This window comes from Bos mutus, chromosome 8, assembly GCF_027580195.1.
Source record: "Bos mutus isolate GX-2022 chromosome 8, NWIPB_WYAK_1.1, whole genome shotgun sequence".
NCBI classification, from domain to species: Eukaryota; Metazoa; Chordata; class Mammalia; order Artiodactyla; family Bovidae; genus Bos; species Bos mutus.
This window is the reverse complement of record NC_091624.1, coordinates 101,512,180-101,529,845: the sequence shown is the minus strand read 5'-3', so window position 1 is coordinate 101,529,845 and position 17,666 is coordinate 101,512,180. Positions and strand designations below refer to the sequence as shown.

At 39.8% G+C, this 17,666-nt stretch overlaps 1 protein-coding gene across 2 annotated transcripts in view; it reads left to right on the top strand.

The window, feature by feature from the left end:
* The window catches only part of INTS9 (integrator complex subunit 9), an 81,678-nt gene extending 65,753 nt beyond the window's left edge, over positions 1-15,925 (top strand). For both annotated transcript variants that reach the window (XM_070376012.1, XM_070376011.1), the window contains exons 7-8: positions 14,887-15,007; positions 15,734-15,925. In XM_070376012.1, coding sequence (XP_070232113.1) covers positions 14,887-15,007; positions 15,734-15,910 — 298 coding nt within the window. In that variant the 3' untranslated portion in view covers positions 15,911-15,925. The remainder of the gene's footprint in view (positions 1-14,886; positions 15,008-15,733) is intronic.
* The last annotated feature ends 1,741 nt before the right edge of the window (positions 15,926-17,666 follow it).

Genomic DNA, 17,666 nt, shown 5'->3' with positions numbered 1-17,666 from the left:
ACAATGCATTTGACTGATTTCCTGGTTGAAGTCTTTTGTCTAGCGGGTAGAAAATTTATCAAAATTGTTTGTGAAAACAGAGTCACCAAACCTTTGTGATAAAGGAAACCTCTAGATGTTTTCCAATAGAGAAATGATAATTAATTAGTTTTAGATCTGAAAGTAGTGTAGTCTATATATAAGGTACCAGTATAAGATACCCAAAGAATTTAAGCATAAGAGTAAGGGGGAGGAATTCATAGGCACTGAATAATCATATAATGTTAATAATATAGTATACATATACACGTGTGTGTGTGATTACTCATTTGCTGTGGTCTTCAACAGTTTTTGAAGGAAACATTTTACCATCCATTTAGATTTATGAAGGGAAGGAAAGAGGTTAGGTGAATTATTCAATGTTGCAACTAAAGCAGAAATCAAATTTAAATTGGATATGATGACCATGCTGCAGATGTTCTGTACAGTTAGAGTTTGTAAAAATGTCATTGACCAGACCTGAGAAAACCAAACTTAGTTGAAAACAGTGCCTCTGTACCAGAGCACGGCCCAAGACGCTTCCTAATGTATTAGTAACTGGGTCTCCCACCAGGCCACCCTTTTCTCAGGCTTCACCAGGAGGATCCCCTTCTTGGCTCATTTACGTTGAGGTTGGAAGGATTCAGTTCCTCAGGGATGTTGGACTGAAGCTTCCCTTGGGTCCTTGCCCCATGGGCCTCTCCTCAGAGCATCTCACAGCATGGCAGCTGGCTACATCAGAGCAAACAGGAGGCCAGAGGAGAGATTGTGGACAAGAAGGAAGTCCCAGTCCTTTGTAACCTAATCTTGCAAGTGACCGCTCGTCACCTTTGTCATATTCTCTTCACTAGAAGCTAGCCGGTAGGTCCAACCTATATCTGGCGGGAGGAGCTCACACGAGGGGGCAAGTATGGGAGGTGGGGAGCCTTGGAAGCTGTGTCAGAAGCTGCCTGTCACCCATCCTAAGCTGATCAGGTCAGACTTGAGACCAGAGTCGTGGGGGACCTGCCTGACCTTGCTCTTCTGGCTCACTGATCAGTTTCTCCCAGATGCTTACCACCTTGCATGCTTTCTTAGGGCTCACCTCTCCCCAGACTTACCACTGAGCTTCAAATAATACAGACACATGGATCAATGGAACCAAATAGACAGCCCAGAAATAAACCGATGTACCTAAAGTCAGTTAAAGAATGTGTATCTGATCTACTGGCGTGTGACTTGTTAGCACAGTCTCAAGAAGAAGTGTCTCTATGGTAGGGCCTTGGCAGAGCTAAGAGCAGTTAAAACAGATCCAACTGAGGTGAAAGATGTGGTTAGGCATCATTATTTATCACTCTAGCCACTCACATAATAACCTTCCAGCTTGGGTAGCAAGTTAAGAAACTCCTGCTCATACCCAGCCCAAAGGAAGAAGTCTTTATTCTTAATGAAGGGCAGTCCTGGGAAGCCCAAGCCATAGGGCCTCCTGATGTCAAGGAATTTAAAGGAGGCACTAAAGCAGGGCTTCTCAGGTGGCTCAGTGGGGAGAAAAAAAATAAACTCACCTGCCAATGCAGGAGACATAGGTTTGATCTCTGGCTCAGGAAAGATCCCCTGAAGGAAAAAATGGCAACCCACTCCAGTATTCTTCCCCAGAAAATTCTGTGGACAGAGGAGCCTGGCGAGCTGTAGTCCATGGGGTCACAAAGAGTTGGACACGACTGAGCACACATACTCACTCAAAGCAGGGGAGTAACTTGGGTTCTTCCTTGAGACTCTCTGGAGCAGTGCCTGGGCCACTCAAGTTCAGGGTCAGATTCATCTAAAGAAATTACCCTGCGTTAAAGTCCCCCACAGTATTGTTGGAAAATGCTTGTTCTGGGGCAGCGATGGCTGTGTATGTTGGGGAAGGTTGGAGAGAGTCCTCACCCAGCCTCTGTTCTATGGCAGACACTTCTGTGTGTTCTGCCCTTCACTCCTCACAGGACAGCTCTAACAGGGAGGTGATACTCTCCTTTTTCACAGATGAGGAAACTGAGGCTCACAGGTGAAGAGGCAGTGCTGAGACTTACATCCAGACAAGTCTAAATCGTCTGCTCTTCCCCTGGTGTCTCCAAGAGAAACCTCTCCTTCCTCAATGGGTGGAAGATAGTAGCAGGGGGTGCGGAAGGAGACAGAAGTGTCGGTGGCGGCCCCTTGCCATGAACCTGCTCCAGAGAGGGCTTCTGTGCCACTTCCTGGACTCTGAGACTCCGTCAGCCATCTTCTCAGCACACGGGATATGCACCTGGCTGAGACAGGTGTCACGAGACCTGAGAAAAGGTGACAGGTCGCCTAAATTTTGAAGCAGGAGTAAGGCGTCCCCAATGGCTCAGTGGTAAAGAATCCACCTGCAGTGCAGGAAATGCAAGAGATGCAAGTTCAGTCCCTGGGTCTGGAAGACCCTCTGGAGGAGGGCATGGCAATCCGCGCCAGTATTCTTGCCTGGGAAATCCCATAAGCAGAGGAGCTTGGTGGGCTACAGTCCATGGAGTCACAGAGAGTCAGACGCAACTGAGTATGCACACACGTTGTCCACACAAAATATGAAGAAGTGGACAGTGGAATGTTACAGCTTTGAGGGAGCCTGGCACTTAGAGAGCTCCTTATATAGTTCAATGTGTAGAATGTAGGCTGAGGCAGGACCATGATAAAGAAGAGCCTTATGAGTCATGCTGAGAGCCTTCAATTTTATCCTGAATGTAATGGTGAACCATTAAATTGGAGGAGGAGAGAGAGACTGTGTGTGTGTATGTGTAGAGATTTGCATTTTCAGTGTATCATTTAGCCCCTTCTGGGAGGGAAGACAAGTATGCAGGCAAGAATGACTTATGACGGTTTTCCATGTCTCCTTTTTTGCCTTGTACTGTTGTAAAAATTTTTTCAGACTAAGTTCCTGTAAGCTGAGGCCTTTATGTTATACCTATTCAGTTTCTTACAGGACTTGAGTACTGTGGCCATAATCAGAGCTAAGTAAATATTTATTGACTCAATATTGTGAAACCTAAATCAATTCACTCTAGAGGACAGGTACATGAAATAAGAAAATCGGGATATGCACCTGGCGAGACAGGTGGTCTCGGCCACCTGTCTTTATGCGGAAGGTAACAAGGATTTTTGGTATTTTGTTGCTGCAGAAACAAAGATGAAGAGAGTTGGACCTACGTGACCTGTGTGCTGTTTTTACTAAATCTCTGTTCCATGTTTACATTATTATGACCATGGAAATGCAATTCACTGGCCGTGTAACATTGTTAGGGTTTTTTTTTTCTCGCACAACTTTCTGTTTCCCCTTGAGTTAGTAATTATCTTGCTTGTTTATTTGCCTAGTTTTCTGGGTGCATATATGCTCAATTGCTCAGTCACGTCCAACTATTTATGACCCCTTGTCTATAGCCTGCGAGGCTCCTCTGTCCATGGGATTTCCCAGGCAAGGATTCCAGAGTAGGTTGTCATTTCCTTTTGCAAGGGATCTTCCCGACCCAGGGATCAAACCCGCGTCTCCTGCATTGGCAGGTGGATTCTTAACCACTGGGCCGCCTGGAAAGCCCTTACATATTATATTAGTAATTGATCTCTAACCTTTCCCCCATTTGTCTGAGTCTCTCCTCAGTATGTTCAGACTTGATGAATAGTCTGACAATTTTATCTTCCTTTTCTAGAAGTCCCCTCCCTGAGTCTTCACTCTTACCCTGCCTGGTGTCAGATGCTCTTGGGACTACTACACAGCATTCAGTCTGGGACTTTCTCCACCTTGATCCTATAGATTTCTTCACCCTTTTCTTCTGTTAGAAGCTCTATTTTCTGGGCCTTTCTTTTTGTGGTTTACACCTTCACTTTGCCAGGCACCTCCTCCACCAACTCCCTGAAAAAGAGTGCGTGAGAAGTAAATTTTCTATGACCCTGCACATCTAAAATGTCTGCATTCTACCCTCACACTCTGATAGAAATGCAAACCAGATGTACTTTGCTCATAGAATTTTTAAAGTATTGCACTATTTTCTTCTGTCTCCCAGAAATGCTGTTGAAAAGTCCAGTAAGGCTTGATCTCCTGTATGTATACTGTTTATTCCTCTGTGGAGACTTTTAGAATCTTCTTGTCCTTAAAGTTTATGATGGTGTGTCTTACCTAAAGATAGTTTACATTCATGGACTGAGCTTAGTGTGTCCTTTCAGTGTAGAAAAGTGTCGGCAGCTATGGTGAAGTACCTGATTTGTGTCTGAATCTGGCCTGCCACTATTTTTGTAAATAAAGTTTTATTGGCACACAGACACACTCTTATCATTGTGGTGGTATATGGCCAAGTTGAATAACTTGACAGAGACTGTATGTGGCGTCCAGAGTTTAAAGCATCTGTGGCCCTGTATCTAAAATGTTTGCTGACCCTCAATCTAGAAAATGGAGAATTTCAATTCTGGTTTAAAAAATGAATTTTTCTCCCCTTCTAAAATTCCTTTTTTCAATTTTTGTGTATTTTTTGGAACTCGTGTTATTTGGGTGTTGAACCTCCTGGACTGACACTCAAATACTTATCTCTCCTCTTTACCGTCACTTTGTTTTGTTATTCTGTCTGGGAATTTATTTTATCTCCCAACCTTCCTATGAATATTTTTTGTTTCTGCTACTTATTTCTTGTTTTGACATAAATTTTTCTATATTTTAAAATTAACCTTTTTATATTGTAATGAAAAACACAGACCAAAAAACCCCACAAAGCTTGATAGATCAGATCAGATCAGATCAGATCAGATCAGTCGCTCAGTCGTTTCCGACTCTTTGCGACCCCATGAATCACAGCATGCCAGGCCTCCCTGTCCATCACCAACTCCCGGAGTTCACTCAGACTCACGTCCATCAAGTCAGTGATGCCATCCAGCCATCTCATCCTCTGTCGTCCCCTTCTCTTCTTGCCCCCAATCCCTCCCAGCATCAGAGTCTTTTCCAGTGAGTCAACTCTTCGCATGAGGTGGCCAAAGTACTGGAGTTTCAGCTTTAGCATCATTCCTTCCAAAGAAATCCCAGGGCTGATCTCCTTCAGAATGGACTGGTTGGATCTCCTTGCAGTCCAAGGGACTCTCAAGAATCTTCTCCAACACCACAGTTCAAAAGCATCAATTCTTCGGCACTCAGCCTTCTTCACAGTCCAACTCTCACATCCATACATGACCACAGGAAAAACCATAGCCTTGACTAGACGGACCTTTGTTGGCAAAGTAACGTCTCTGCTTTTGAATATGCTATCTAGGTTGGTCATAACTTTCCTTCCAAGGAGTAAGCGTCTTTTAATTTCATGGCTGCAATCACCATCTGTAGTGATTTTGGAGCCCAGAACAATAAAGTCTGACACTGTTTCCACTGTTTCCCCATCTATTTCCCATGAAGTGATGGGACCGGATGCCATGATCTTAGTTTTCTGAATGTTGAGCTTTAAGCCAACTTTTTCACTCTCCACTTTCACCTTCATCAAGAGGCTTTTGAGTTCCTCTTCACTTTCTGCCATAAGGCTGGTGTCATCTGCATATCTGAAGTTATTGATATTTCTCCCAGCAATCTTGATTCCAGCTTGTGTTTCTTCCAGCCCAGCGTTTCTCATGATGTACTCTGCATATAAGTTAAATAACCAGGGTGACAATATACAGCCTTGACATACTCCTTTTCCTATTTGGAACCAGTCTGTTGTTCCATGGCCAGTTCTAACTGTTGCTTCCTGACCTGCATACAAATTTCTCAAGAGGCAGGTCAGGTGGTCTAGTATTCCCATCTCTTTCAGAATTTCCCACAGTTTATTGTGATCCACACAGTCAAAGGCTTTGGCATAGTCAAGAAAGCAGAAATAGATGTTTTTCTGGAACTCTCTTGCTTTTTCGATGATCCAGTGGATGTTGGCAATTTGATCTCTGGTTCCTCTGCCTTTTCTAAAACCAGCTTGAACATCAGGAAGTTCATGGTTCACATATTGCTGAAGCCTGGCTTGGAGAATTTTGAGCATTACTTTGCTAGCGTGTGAGATGAATGCAATTGTGCGGTAGTTTGAGCATTCTTTGGCATTGCCTTTCTTTGGGATTGGAATGAAAACTGACCTTTTCCAGTCCTGTGGCCACTGCTGAGTTTTCCAAATTTGCTGGCATATTGAGTGCAGCAGTTTCACAGCATCATCTTTCAAGATTTGGAATAGCTCAACTGGAATTCTATCACCTCCACTAGCTTTGTTTGTAGTGATGCTTTCTAAGGCCCACTTGACTTCACATTCCAGGATGTCTGGCTCTAGGTCAGTGATCACACCATCGTATTAACTGGGTCGTGAAGATCTTTTTTGTACAGTTCTTCTGTATATTCTTGCCATCTCTTCTTAATATCTTCTGCTTCTGTTAGGTCCATACCATTTCTGTCCTTTATCGAGCCCATCTTTGCATGAAATGTTCCTTTGGTATCTCTGATTTTCTTGAAGAGATCTCCAGTCTTTCCCATTCTATTGTTTTCCTCTATTTCTTTGCATTGATCGCTGAAGAAGGCTTTCTTATCTCTTCTTGCTATTCTTTGGAACTCTGCATTCAGATGTTTATATCTTTCCTTTTCTCCTTTGCTTTTCACTTCTCTTCTTTTCACAGCTATTTGTAAGGCCTCCCCAGAAAGCCATTTTGCTTTTTTGCATTTCTTTTCCATGGGGATGGTCTTGATCCCTGTCTCCTGTACAATGTCACGAACCTCATTCCATAACTCATCAGGCACTCTATCTATCAGATCTAGGCCCTTAAATCTATTTCTCACTTCCACTGTATAATCATAAGGGATTTGATTTAGGTCATACCTGAATGGTCTAGTGGTTTTCCCTACTTTCTTCAATTTAAGTCTGAATTTGACAATAAGGAATTCATGGTCTGAGCCACAGTCAGCTCCCGGTCTTGTTTTTGCTGACTGTATAGAGCTTCTCCATCTTTGGCTGCAAAGAATATAATCAGTCTGATTTCGGTGTTGACCATCTGGTGATGTCCACATATAGAGTCTTCTCTTGTGTTGTTGGAAGAGGGTGTTTGTTATGAACAGTGCATTTTCTTGACAAAACTATTGTAAAGCAGCTACCCCTATAAACACCACCTAGGTTAAGAGATAGAAAATGTCTGGTAACTCAAAAACCGGGTCTCTGTGCGCCAGTCTAATCACAGCGCTGAAACATACATAGTGCGTGGATTTCATCCCATCACCACATCACCCTTCTTGCAGCTCAGATTGTCCCGTCAGTGAAAGCATATTCAGTTTATCCACTATGTCCTTTTGTTACATCGTTTGTAGTTTTTGATAGTTTGCTTGTTATCCAATGTAGCAGGATGTCTAAGACTCCTTTTTTACGTTCCTAAATCTGAAATCACCCATTTCTCCAAGAAACTCTGGATTCTTTTAGTGGAAATGGGATTTTGAGCTCCCATTCTGGTTGCTAACAATGCTCACTGTTACTGGATTGGTCAGTTGTTTTGAGGCCTTTTTGGAGGAAAGAGAATATATATTTTTCTTCCGCTGCTTTTATACTTTGACTGTGTCTATCTTGTCAGAACATGTAGCCGTTACATACTGTCCTCTCTCCCTTCCAACTTCATTTGGCCTTTCTCCTCAAGGAACTCTGCATTTAATAGTATCAACCCCTATATTGATGTTTCTACTGTAGTCAATTTGGGTTGTGTGAAACTCATTCTTCAGATGATATATCAGGATAGAATCATGAGAACTGTATTCTGTGAGTTCTTGCTGATTAATAACTGTTTTTCTGTGCTCTGTGACCTTGAAAGTCACAAAGTTTTGCTAAATATGTAATCCTTGGCTTGCATTTTCTTTCTTTGAGTCTCTTAAATATGTTTCTCTATTTTATTCTAGAAAAAGCATTGATAACTGTTGAAAACCGATGTAATCTTTTTTTGTTTTCCTTGTAAATAACTTGCCCTTTTTGCCTCCACGCCCAAAGATTTTTCTCTGTAATCTAAATATTTTCCCAGAATATATCTGGCGTTAGTTATCCTGGGTCAGTATTCTCGGGTCTGCATTGTGTTCTTTCAGTGTGTAGTTTCTTTTTATTTCTACTTACGGTTTTTGGTATTCTGTTCCCTTGCTTGGATTTCTGTGAGGGACTCCTGTTACCTGTATGTTGCATCTGTCTTTGCTCTCTTGGCATGTCTGTTGTGTATATCCACTCTTGTGTGTCTTTCAGTTTAGTCTTCATTCCTGAATTCTTACTAAATTTCTAATTCTTCATGTAGTTCTGTTCCTTCATTTTTAAGCTTTTCTGATTTCTTCATTTATATGGGTCTTTGTGTCTTGAATATCTTTTTAACGTTTTTAGCTTATTTTGTGGGCTGCCTTCTATGGGGTCGCACAGAGTCAGACACGACTGAAGCGACTTAGCAGTAGCAGCAGCAGCAGCTTATTTTGAAATCGTGTTGTTTTGTTGGCATGCTCTCATTGTATAATGCCATATTTTCATTTATAAGTGTTCTTTTCATTCTCTTAATGACTCTTCACCCTTTTAGTAGAAGTGTCTTCTCATTTCTTAGGTACACTCTTTTATTTATCTGAGAATAATGATTGTTATTTACTACCTACCTAATTTATTTCCTCTCCTTCCTCCATTTGTTTTGGCCTTTATCATTTTAGAGGCTTTATTTAGATACATGGTGATCCTTGGTTATTGGTTCATATTTAAGAATTAGACAGGTAAAAAGAAAAGCTACTTGGAAAGTCTGTGTGCCAGGTCTTGTTGAATTCTGGACTTTACCATGACATAGTCTGGTTCGGTAATTTCATTGTAAAACCCCAAGTCAGTCAGTATCTTTTCATTGAGGGTTTTTTGGGGGTTTTTTGGGGGGTTTTTTTGTTTGTTTGTTTTTTGGTTTTGTTTTTCGATGCTGATCTTGTTTTTCAGAGAAGGTTCTCCTAGTCTCCTACCCTGCAGGGTATAAGATTAACTGATAGTGTTCTGCTCTGAGGATAAGAAAATTGTCCTCTCAGTATGTAAACTTTTGCTTAAGGAGGTTGCTTCCAGGTGTTGCTGGTTTCCCCTGGTCCAGACTCTCATTTTTATTCTCCCTAGAGAAGAGTCTCTGGTGACATGCCTGGGAGGGGAAGGGGCAATTGCTGAGCTATATGGATTAGGTGAGGAGAATTAGTAGGTTCTATTTCTTAATCAGTTTCTTCTAGGAATTTTCTTGTTTTTAGGCTCACCTTTAACCTCACTTGGAGAAGGAAATGGCAATCCACTCCAGTACTGTTGCCCGGAAAATCCCATGGACAGAGGAGCCTGGTAGGCTACAGTCCATGGGGTCGCAAAGAGTAGGACACGACTGAGCGACTTCACTTTCACTTTCACCTCACTACAAGACATACCTGTTGTTTCCCATTGCTGAGCTTGTTGTGAGTTCTGCAGTGGAAACTAAGTGACTTGAACTTTCCTGGGTCTGCGAAATCAGTCATTATTTGTCTTTCTACTTTCTAAAATGCTGTTGCATTTTTGTCAAAGGCTTTCTCTGCATCTATTGAGATAATCATAGGGTTTTTATTTTTCAATTTGTTAATGTGGTGTATTACATTGATTGATTTGCGGATATTGAAGAATCCTTGCATCCCTGGGATAAAGCCCACTTGGTCATGGTGTATGATCTTTTTAATGTGTTGTTGGATTCTGATTGCTAGAATTTTGTTAAGGATTTTTGCATCTATGTTCATCAGTGATATTGGCCTGTAGTTTTGTTTTTTTGTGGCATCTTTGTCAGGTTTTGGTATTAGGGTGATGATGGCCTCATAGAATGAGTTTGGAAGTTTACCTTCCTCTGCAGTTTTCTGGAAGAGTTTGAGCAGGATAGGTGTTAGCTCTTCTCTAAATTTTTGGTAGAATTCAGCTGTGAAGCCGTCTGGACCTGGGCTTTTGTTTGCTGGAAGATTTTTGATTACAGTTTCAATTTCTGTGCTTGTGATGGGTCTGTTAAGATTTCCTATTTCTTCCTGGTCCAGTTTTGGAAAGTTGTACTTTTCTAAGAATCTGTCCATTTCTTCCTCGTGTCCATTTTATTGGCATATAATTGTTGATAGTAGTCTCTTATGATCCTTTGTATTTCTGTGTTGTCTGTTGTGATCTCTCCATTTTCGTTTCTAATTTTATTGATTTGATTTTTCTCCCTTTGTTTCTTGATGAGTCTGGCTAATGGTTTGTCAATTTTATTTATCCTTTCAAAGAACCAGGTTTTGGTTTTGTTGATTTTTGCTATGGTCTCTTTTGTTTCTTTTGCATTTATTTCTGCTCTAATTTTTAAGATTTCTTTCCTTCTACTAACCCTGGGGTTCTTCATTTCTTCCTTTCCTAGTTGCTTTAGGTGTAGAGTTAGGTTATTTATTTGACTTTTTTCTTGTTTCTTGAGGTGTGCCTGTATTGCTATGAACTTTCCCCTTAGGACTGCTTTTACCGTGTCCCACAGGATTTGGGTTGTTGTGTTCTCATTTTCATTCGTTTCTATGCAAATTTTTATTTCTTTCTTGATTTCTTCTGTGATTTGTTGGTTATTCAGCAGCCTGTTGTTCAGCCTCCATATGTTGGAATTTTTAATAGTTTTTCTCTTGTAATTGAGATCTAATCTTACTGCATTGTGGTCAGAAAAGATGCTTGGAATGATTTCTATTTTTTTGAATTTACCAAGGCTAGCTTTATGGCCCAGGATGTGATCTATCCTGGAGAAGGTTCCATGTGTGCTTGAGAAAAAGGTGAAATTCATTGTTTTGGGATGAAATGTCCTATAGATATCAATTAGGTCTAACTGGTCTATTGTATCATTTAAAGTTTGTGTTTCCTTGTTAATTTTCTGTTTAGTTGATCTATCCATAGGTGTGAGTGGGGTATTAAAGTCTCCCACTATTATTGTGTTATTGTTAATGTCTCCTTTCATACTTGTTAGCATTTGTCTTACATACTATGGTGCTCCTGTGTTGGGTGCATATATATTTATAATTGTTATATCTTCTTCTTGGATTGATCCTTTGATCATTATGTAGTGACCTTCTTTGTCTCTTTTCACAGCCTTTGTTTTAAAGTCTATTTTATCTGATATGAGTATTGCTAGTCCTGCTTTCTTTTGGTCCCTATTTGCATGGAAAATCTTTTTCCAGCCCTTCACTTTCAGTCTGTATGTGTCCCCTGTTTTGAGGTGGGTCTCTTGTAGACAACATATGTAGGGGTCTTGTTTTTGTATCCATTCAGCCAGTCTTTGTCTTTTGGTTGGGGCATTCAACCCATTTACGTTTAAGGTAATTACTGATAAGTATGATCCCGTTGCCATTTACTTTATTGTTTTGGGTTCGAATTTGTACACCGTTTTTGTGTTTCCTGTCTAGAGAATATCCACCATTTATGATAAAAACTCTCCAGAAAGCAGGAATAGGAGGAACATACCTCAACATAATAAAAGCTATATATGACAAACCCACAGCAAACATTATCCTCAATGGTGAAAAATTGAAAGTATTTCCTCTAAAGTCAGGAACAAGACAAGGGTGCCCACTTTCACCATTACTATTCAACATAGTTTTGGAAGTTTTGGCCACAGCAATCAGAGCAGAAAAAGAAATAAAAGGAATCCAAATTGGAAAAGAAGAAGTAAAACTCTCACTATTTGCAGATGACATGATCCTCTACATAGAAAACCCTAAAGACTCCACCAGAAAATTACTAGAGCTAATCAATGACTATAGTAAAGTTGCAGGATATAAAATCAACACACAGAAATCCCTTGCATTCCTATATACTAATAATGAGAAAACAGAAAGAGAAATTAAGGAAACAATTCCATTCACCATTGCAACGGAAAGAATAAAATACTTAGGAATATATCTACCTAAAGAAACTAAAGACCTATATATAGAAAACTATAAAACACTGGTGAAAGAAATCAAAGAGGACACTAATAGATGGAGAAATATACCATGTTCATGGATTGGAAGAATCAATATAGTGAAAATGAGTATACTACCCAAAGCAATTTATAGATTCAATGCAGTCCCTATCAAGCTACCAACAGTATTCCTCACAGAGCTAGAACAAATAATTTCACAATTTGTATGGAAATACAAAAACCTCGAATAGCCAAAGCGATCTTGAGAAAGAAGAATGGAACTGGAGGAATCAACCTACCTGACTTCAGGCTCTACTACAAAGCCACAGTTATCAAGACAGTATGGTACTGGCACAAAGACAGAAATATAGATCAATGGAACAAAATAGAAAGCCCAGAGATAAATCCACGCACATATGGACACCTTATCTTTGACAAAGGAGGCAAGAATATACAATGGATTAAAGACAATCTCTTTAACAAGTGGTGCTGGGAAATCTGGTCAACCACTTGTAAAAGAATGAAACTAGAACACTTTCTAACACCATATACAAAAATAAACTCAAAGTGGATTAAAGATCTAAACATAAGACCAGAAACTATAAAACTCCTAGAGGAGAACATAGGCAAAACACTCTCTGACATACATCACAGCAGGATCCTCTATGACCCACCTCCCAGAATATTGGAAATAAAAGCAAAAATAAACAAATGGGACCTAATTAACCTTAAAAGCTTCTGCACATCAAAGGAAACTATTAGCAAGGTGAAAAGACAGCCTTCAGAATGGGAGAAAATAATAGCAAATGACGAAACTGACAAACAACTAATCTCAAAAATATACAAGCAACTCCTACAGCTCAATTCCAGAAAAATAAATGACCCAATCAAAAAATGGGCCAAAGAACTAAATAGACATTTCTCCAAAGAAGACATACAGATGGCTAACAAACACATGAAAAGATGCTCAACATCACTCATTATCAGAGAAATGCAAATCAAAACCACTATGAGGTACCATTTCATACCAGTCAGAATGGCTGCGATCCAAAAGTCTACAAATAATAAATGCGGGAGAGGGTGTGGAGAAAAGGGAACCCTCTTACACTGTTGGTGGGAATGCAAACTAGTACAGCCACTATGGAGAACAGTGTGGAGATTCCTTAAAAAACTGGAAATAGAACTGCCTTATGACCCAGCAATCCCACTGCTGGGCATACACACTGAGGAAACCAGAAGGGAAAGAGACACGTGTACCCCAATGTTCATCGCAGCACTGTTTATAATAGCCAGGACATGGAAGCAACCTAGATGTCCATCAGCAGATGAATGGATAAGAAAGCAGTGGTACATATACACAATGGAGTATTACTCAGCCATTAAAAAGAATACATTTGAATCAGTTCTAATGAGGTGGATGAAACTGGAGCCTATTATACAGAGTGAAGTAAGCCAGAAGGAAAAACACCAATACAGTATACTAACGCATATATATGGAATTTAGAAAGATGGTAACAATAACCCTGTGTACGAGACAGCAAAAGAGACACTGATGTATAGAACAGTCTTATGGACTCTATGGGAGAGGGAGAGGGTGGGAAGATTTGGGAGAATGGCATTGAAACATGTAAAATATCATGTATGAAACGAGATGTCAGTCCAGGTTCGATGCACGATACTGGATGCTTAGGGCTAGAGCACTGGGACGACCCAGAGGGATGGTATGGGGAGGGAGGAGGGAGGAGGGTTCAGGATGGGGAACACATGTATACTGATGGCGGATTCATTTTGATATTTGGCAAAACTAATACAATTATGTAAAGTTTAAAAATAAAATAAAATTAGAAAGTTAAAAAAATAAAATAAAATGCTGTTGCTATTAGCTCTCCTCTCATCTCTTTGTCTTAAGGGCTGGTTGTGTGTGTGTGTGTGTGTGATTCTTTACTATTGTTCAGTGTCAGTTTAGGAGATAGAGCAGAGCTAATGCACAGGTTCCGTTCTCTGGAAATCCCTTCACCTGTATTGTATAGAGAATCTCAGAGAAGTCACTCTTTAGGTCTATTCTTATTTGTGTTTGAGCAAAATAATATTGAATAAAATGTCTTTCTAATGATACATTTTTGTTTGTTTTAATGATTGCTCCTGATGCTGGTCTGAAAAGTTTCAAAATGTGTTTTATTTTCCTCTTTCTGCCTCAGATGTGTTTAACCTAGTTCTTTTCTATAACTTTGCAGGCCCATGAGTAATGTTATTTCATTTATCTTTTTTGAACAGGGAAGAGAATGTGAGAGGTTATACAGAAATGCTCTATATTAAGAGATATAAGATAAGCCCTTGGGATAGCCACTAAGGAAATAACTTTTTAAAAAGTGAAAAATCATGAAGGGATTTAAGAGGCTACATCAGAAAATATTCACTTACTATTTTTAAAAATCAGTGGAGGAATAGAAGAACAAAAAAAGATGTGATATATAAAAAACAAAAATTAAATTGGTAAACGTAAGCCAACTATTATATTAATATATCAGTAGTAACATTGTGAATGGCTTAAATAGTTCAGATGACCAAAATAATCACATAGGTTTAAAAAGACAAAAGAGAAGATCCAGCTATATGCTGGATATGCAAAATCAAGAGTAGAAAAACAATGGAGAAAAATCAATGAATCCAAAAGTTAGTTCTTTGAAAGGATCAACAAAACTCTACCAGACCTTTAGCTAGGTTGACCAAGAAGAAGGGAGTTCAGCTGAGTTCAGTTGCCCAGCCATGTCTGACTGTTTGCCGTGGAGAGAATACTGCAATTACTAGAATCAGAAATGAAAGAAGGGAGAGTACTGCCAACCTTACAGAAATAAAAATAATTATAAAGGGATGTTTATCCTGTGAACATTCAGATATGCCAGTAGGTTGGACAACTTAGACAAAATGGGCACGTTATTTGCACAGTATTCTCTGTACATAAGAGCTGACTTGATGATCTGTTTCCAGGCTCCTCCCTTCTCCTCTCAAGGATGCAGTAGAAGTCTCGACCTGGAGAAGATGCTACACTATGCAGGAGGTGAACTCTGCCCTCAGTAAGATCCAGCTGGTGGGATATTCTCAGAAAATTGTGAGTGTTAATACGATTTTAACTGATTGACGAATGCTTTTGATTGTTTGGAAGGATTCTATAGTTCCCTTTTTTAAGTGGAAAGATAGGACATCTGTTATTTTCCTCCATCCTTCCCAGGTTCTTACTGGTGCTCTGTCCTAAATCTTATGTTCCCCATCACTCATTAGCATATAATAAGTCAGGGGAAAAAAGGCATCTCATCCTGTTTACTTTAGAACAGTGACACCACTTTACAGGTTTTGGACTTGTGAAGTAGAGAACAGCATCAAAGGGATCAAGAAATAATTTGGCACATATGACTTCTGAGCTCTGATCATGATGAGGGTTCCCATTCCTGTCAACTGTGGCCCAAAGCCACTTTTTACAGAACAACCAAGATATTAATTCCTAACCTGAAAAGGGTTAAAAAAAAAAAGAAGAAGAAAACCTAAGTATTTATCTCTTTGGCCTATATCATAATATATCATCTCTGCCTTTTAATGGGTGGGACCTGGGTGCCTGGTGACATGTGGATGGACTGAAATTCTCAGAAATGTGATAAGTAAAAGACTGTAAGATGTGTCTGTCCCATGGTCTCCACCATCTTTCTGTTCTTAAACTTTCTGATTCACTTGAAATAGTTTCTAAGAAGGATTTTCTGTTTTTTTTTTCCTCTGCAAACTTAACTGGCATGACTGCACTACTGAAAGTTCAGCACACATTCTTACAATGGTTCTTTTCTAGGAGCTTTTCGGTGCGGTCCAGGTGACTCCTCTAAGCTCTGGCTATGCCCTTGGAAGCTCCAACTGGATCATCCAGTCCCATTATGAGAAAGTGTCTTATGTCTCTGGATCCTCCTTGCTTACCACGCACCCACAGGTAATTCTAAATTCTCTTGTAACAACTCAGATTTTCAGTTAAAAGTGAAGTCGCTTAGTCATGTCTGACTCTTGGCGACCCTATGAACTGTAGCCCACCATGTTCCTCCATCCACAGGATTTGCAGGCAGGAATACTGGAGTGGGTTGCCTTTTCCTTCTCAACCCAGAGATCAAACATGGGTCTCCCGCATTGCAGGCAGACTGTCTGAGCCACCAGGGAATCCCTGAATTTTCAGTAACTCACCCTACATTCAGAATGTTTCCAGAGTGGCGTCAGCTCTTTGTCATTTTTTATTTATTGATTCGTTTCTACAGTAGGTCCTTCTTGGTTATCTATTTTAAGTGGAACAGTGTGTACATGTCAGTCCCAAACTCCCAATCTGTGACTTCACCCAGCCCTCCCGGCCACAACCATAAATTCATTCTGTAAATCTCTGAGTCTGCTTCCATTTTGTAAGTAAGTTCATTTGTATCTGCTTAGATTCTACATGTAAAGCAGTATCATACGGTATTTGTCTTTCTCTGTCTCAGTGAGTTCACTTAGAATGATGATCTCTAAGTCTGTCCATGTTGCTGCCGATGGCATTGTTTCATCTTTTTAATGGCCGAGTAGTATTCCACTGTATGTATTTACCACACCTTCTTTGTCCATTCTTCTGTCAGTGGACTTCTAGGTTGCTTTCACGTCTTGGCTATCGTGAATAGTGGTGCAGTTAACACTTCGGTCCGTGTATCCTTTCGAGCCATGTTTTTCTCTGGATAAAAGCCCCAGGAATGGGATTGTTGGATCATGTGGTAACTCTTTTTTTTTTTTTTTTTTTTAAAGAAACCTCCATACTGTTCTCCATAGTGGCTGTACCAATTTACATTTCCACCAGCGATGTCGGAGGATTCCCTTTTCTCTACTTCTTCTCTAGCATGTATTGTTTGTAGACTTTTTTGATAATAGCCATTCTGACAAGTTTGAGGTGATCTCTCACTATAGTTTAGATTGTGTTTCTCTAATGATTAGTGAGGTTGCACATCTTTTCATGTGCCTGTTGGCTGTCTTTATATCTTTGGAGAAATGTCTGTTTAGGTCTTCCCTTCATTTTCTGATTGGGTTGTTTGGGGATATAAAACTGCATGAGCTTTTTTCTCATTCTGTGGGTTGTCTTTTTTTTTTTTTTTTCCCCTTGTGATTTCCTTTGCTGTGCAAAAGTTTTTGAGTTTAATTAGCTCCCATTTGTTTATTTTTGTTTTTATTTCTGGGAGACAGATCAAAAAAAGATATTGCTGAAGTTTATGTCAAGGAGTGTTCTGCCTATGTTTTCAGAGTGTTTATCCAGTCTTACATTTAGGTGTTTAATCCATTTTGAGTTTATTTTTGAGTATCGTATTAAAGATTGTTCTGTCTTCATTTTTTTTTAACATGTAGCTGTCCAGTTTTCCCAGCACCATTTATTGAAGAGACTCTTCTCTCCATTGTATAGTCTTGCCTCTTTTGTTGTAGATTAATTGACCACAGGTGCATGAATTTAACTCTGGCCTTTCTGTCCCCCTGCTCCATCGATCTATAATTCTGTTTTTGTGCCAGTACTGTGCTGTCTTGATGACTATAGCTGTGTAATACAGTCTGAAATTCAGGAAGCCTGATTCCTTTTGCTTTTCTTTCTCAAGATTGCTTTGGCTATTCAGGGTCTTTTGTGTCTCCACACAACTTTTAAGATTTTTTGATCTAATTCTATGAAAAATAGCATTCATAATTTGGTAAGGATTTCATTGAATCTGTATATTGCCTTGAGTAGTATAGTCATT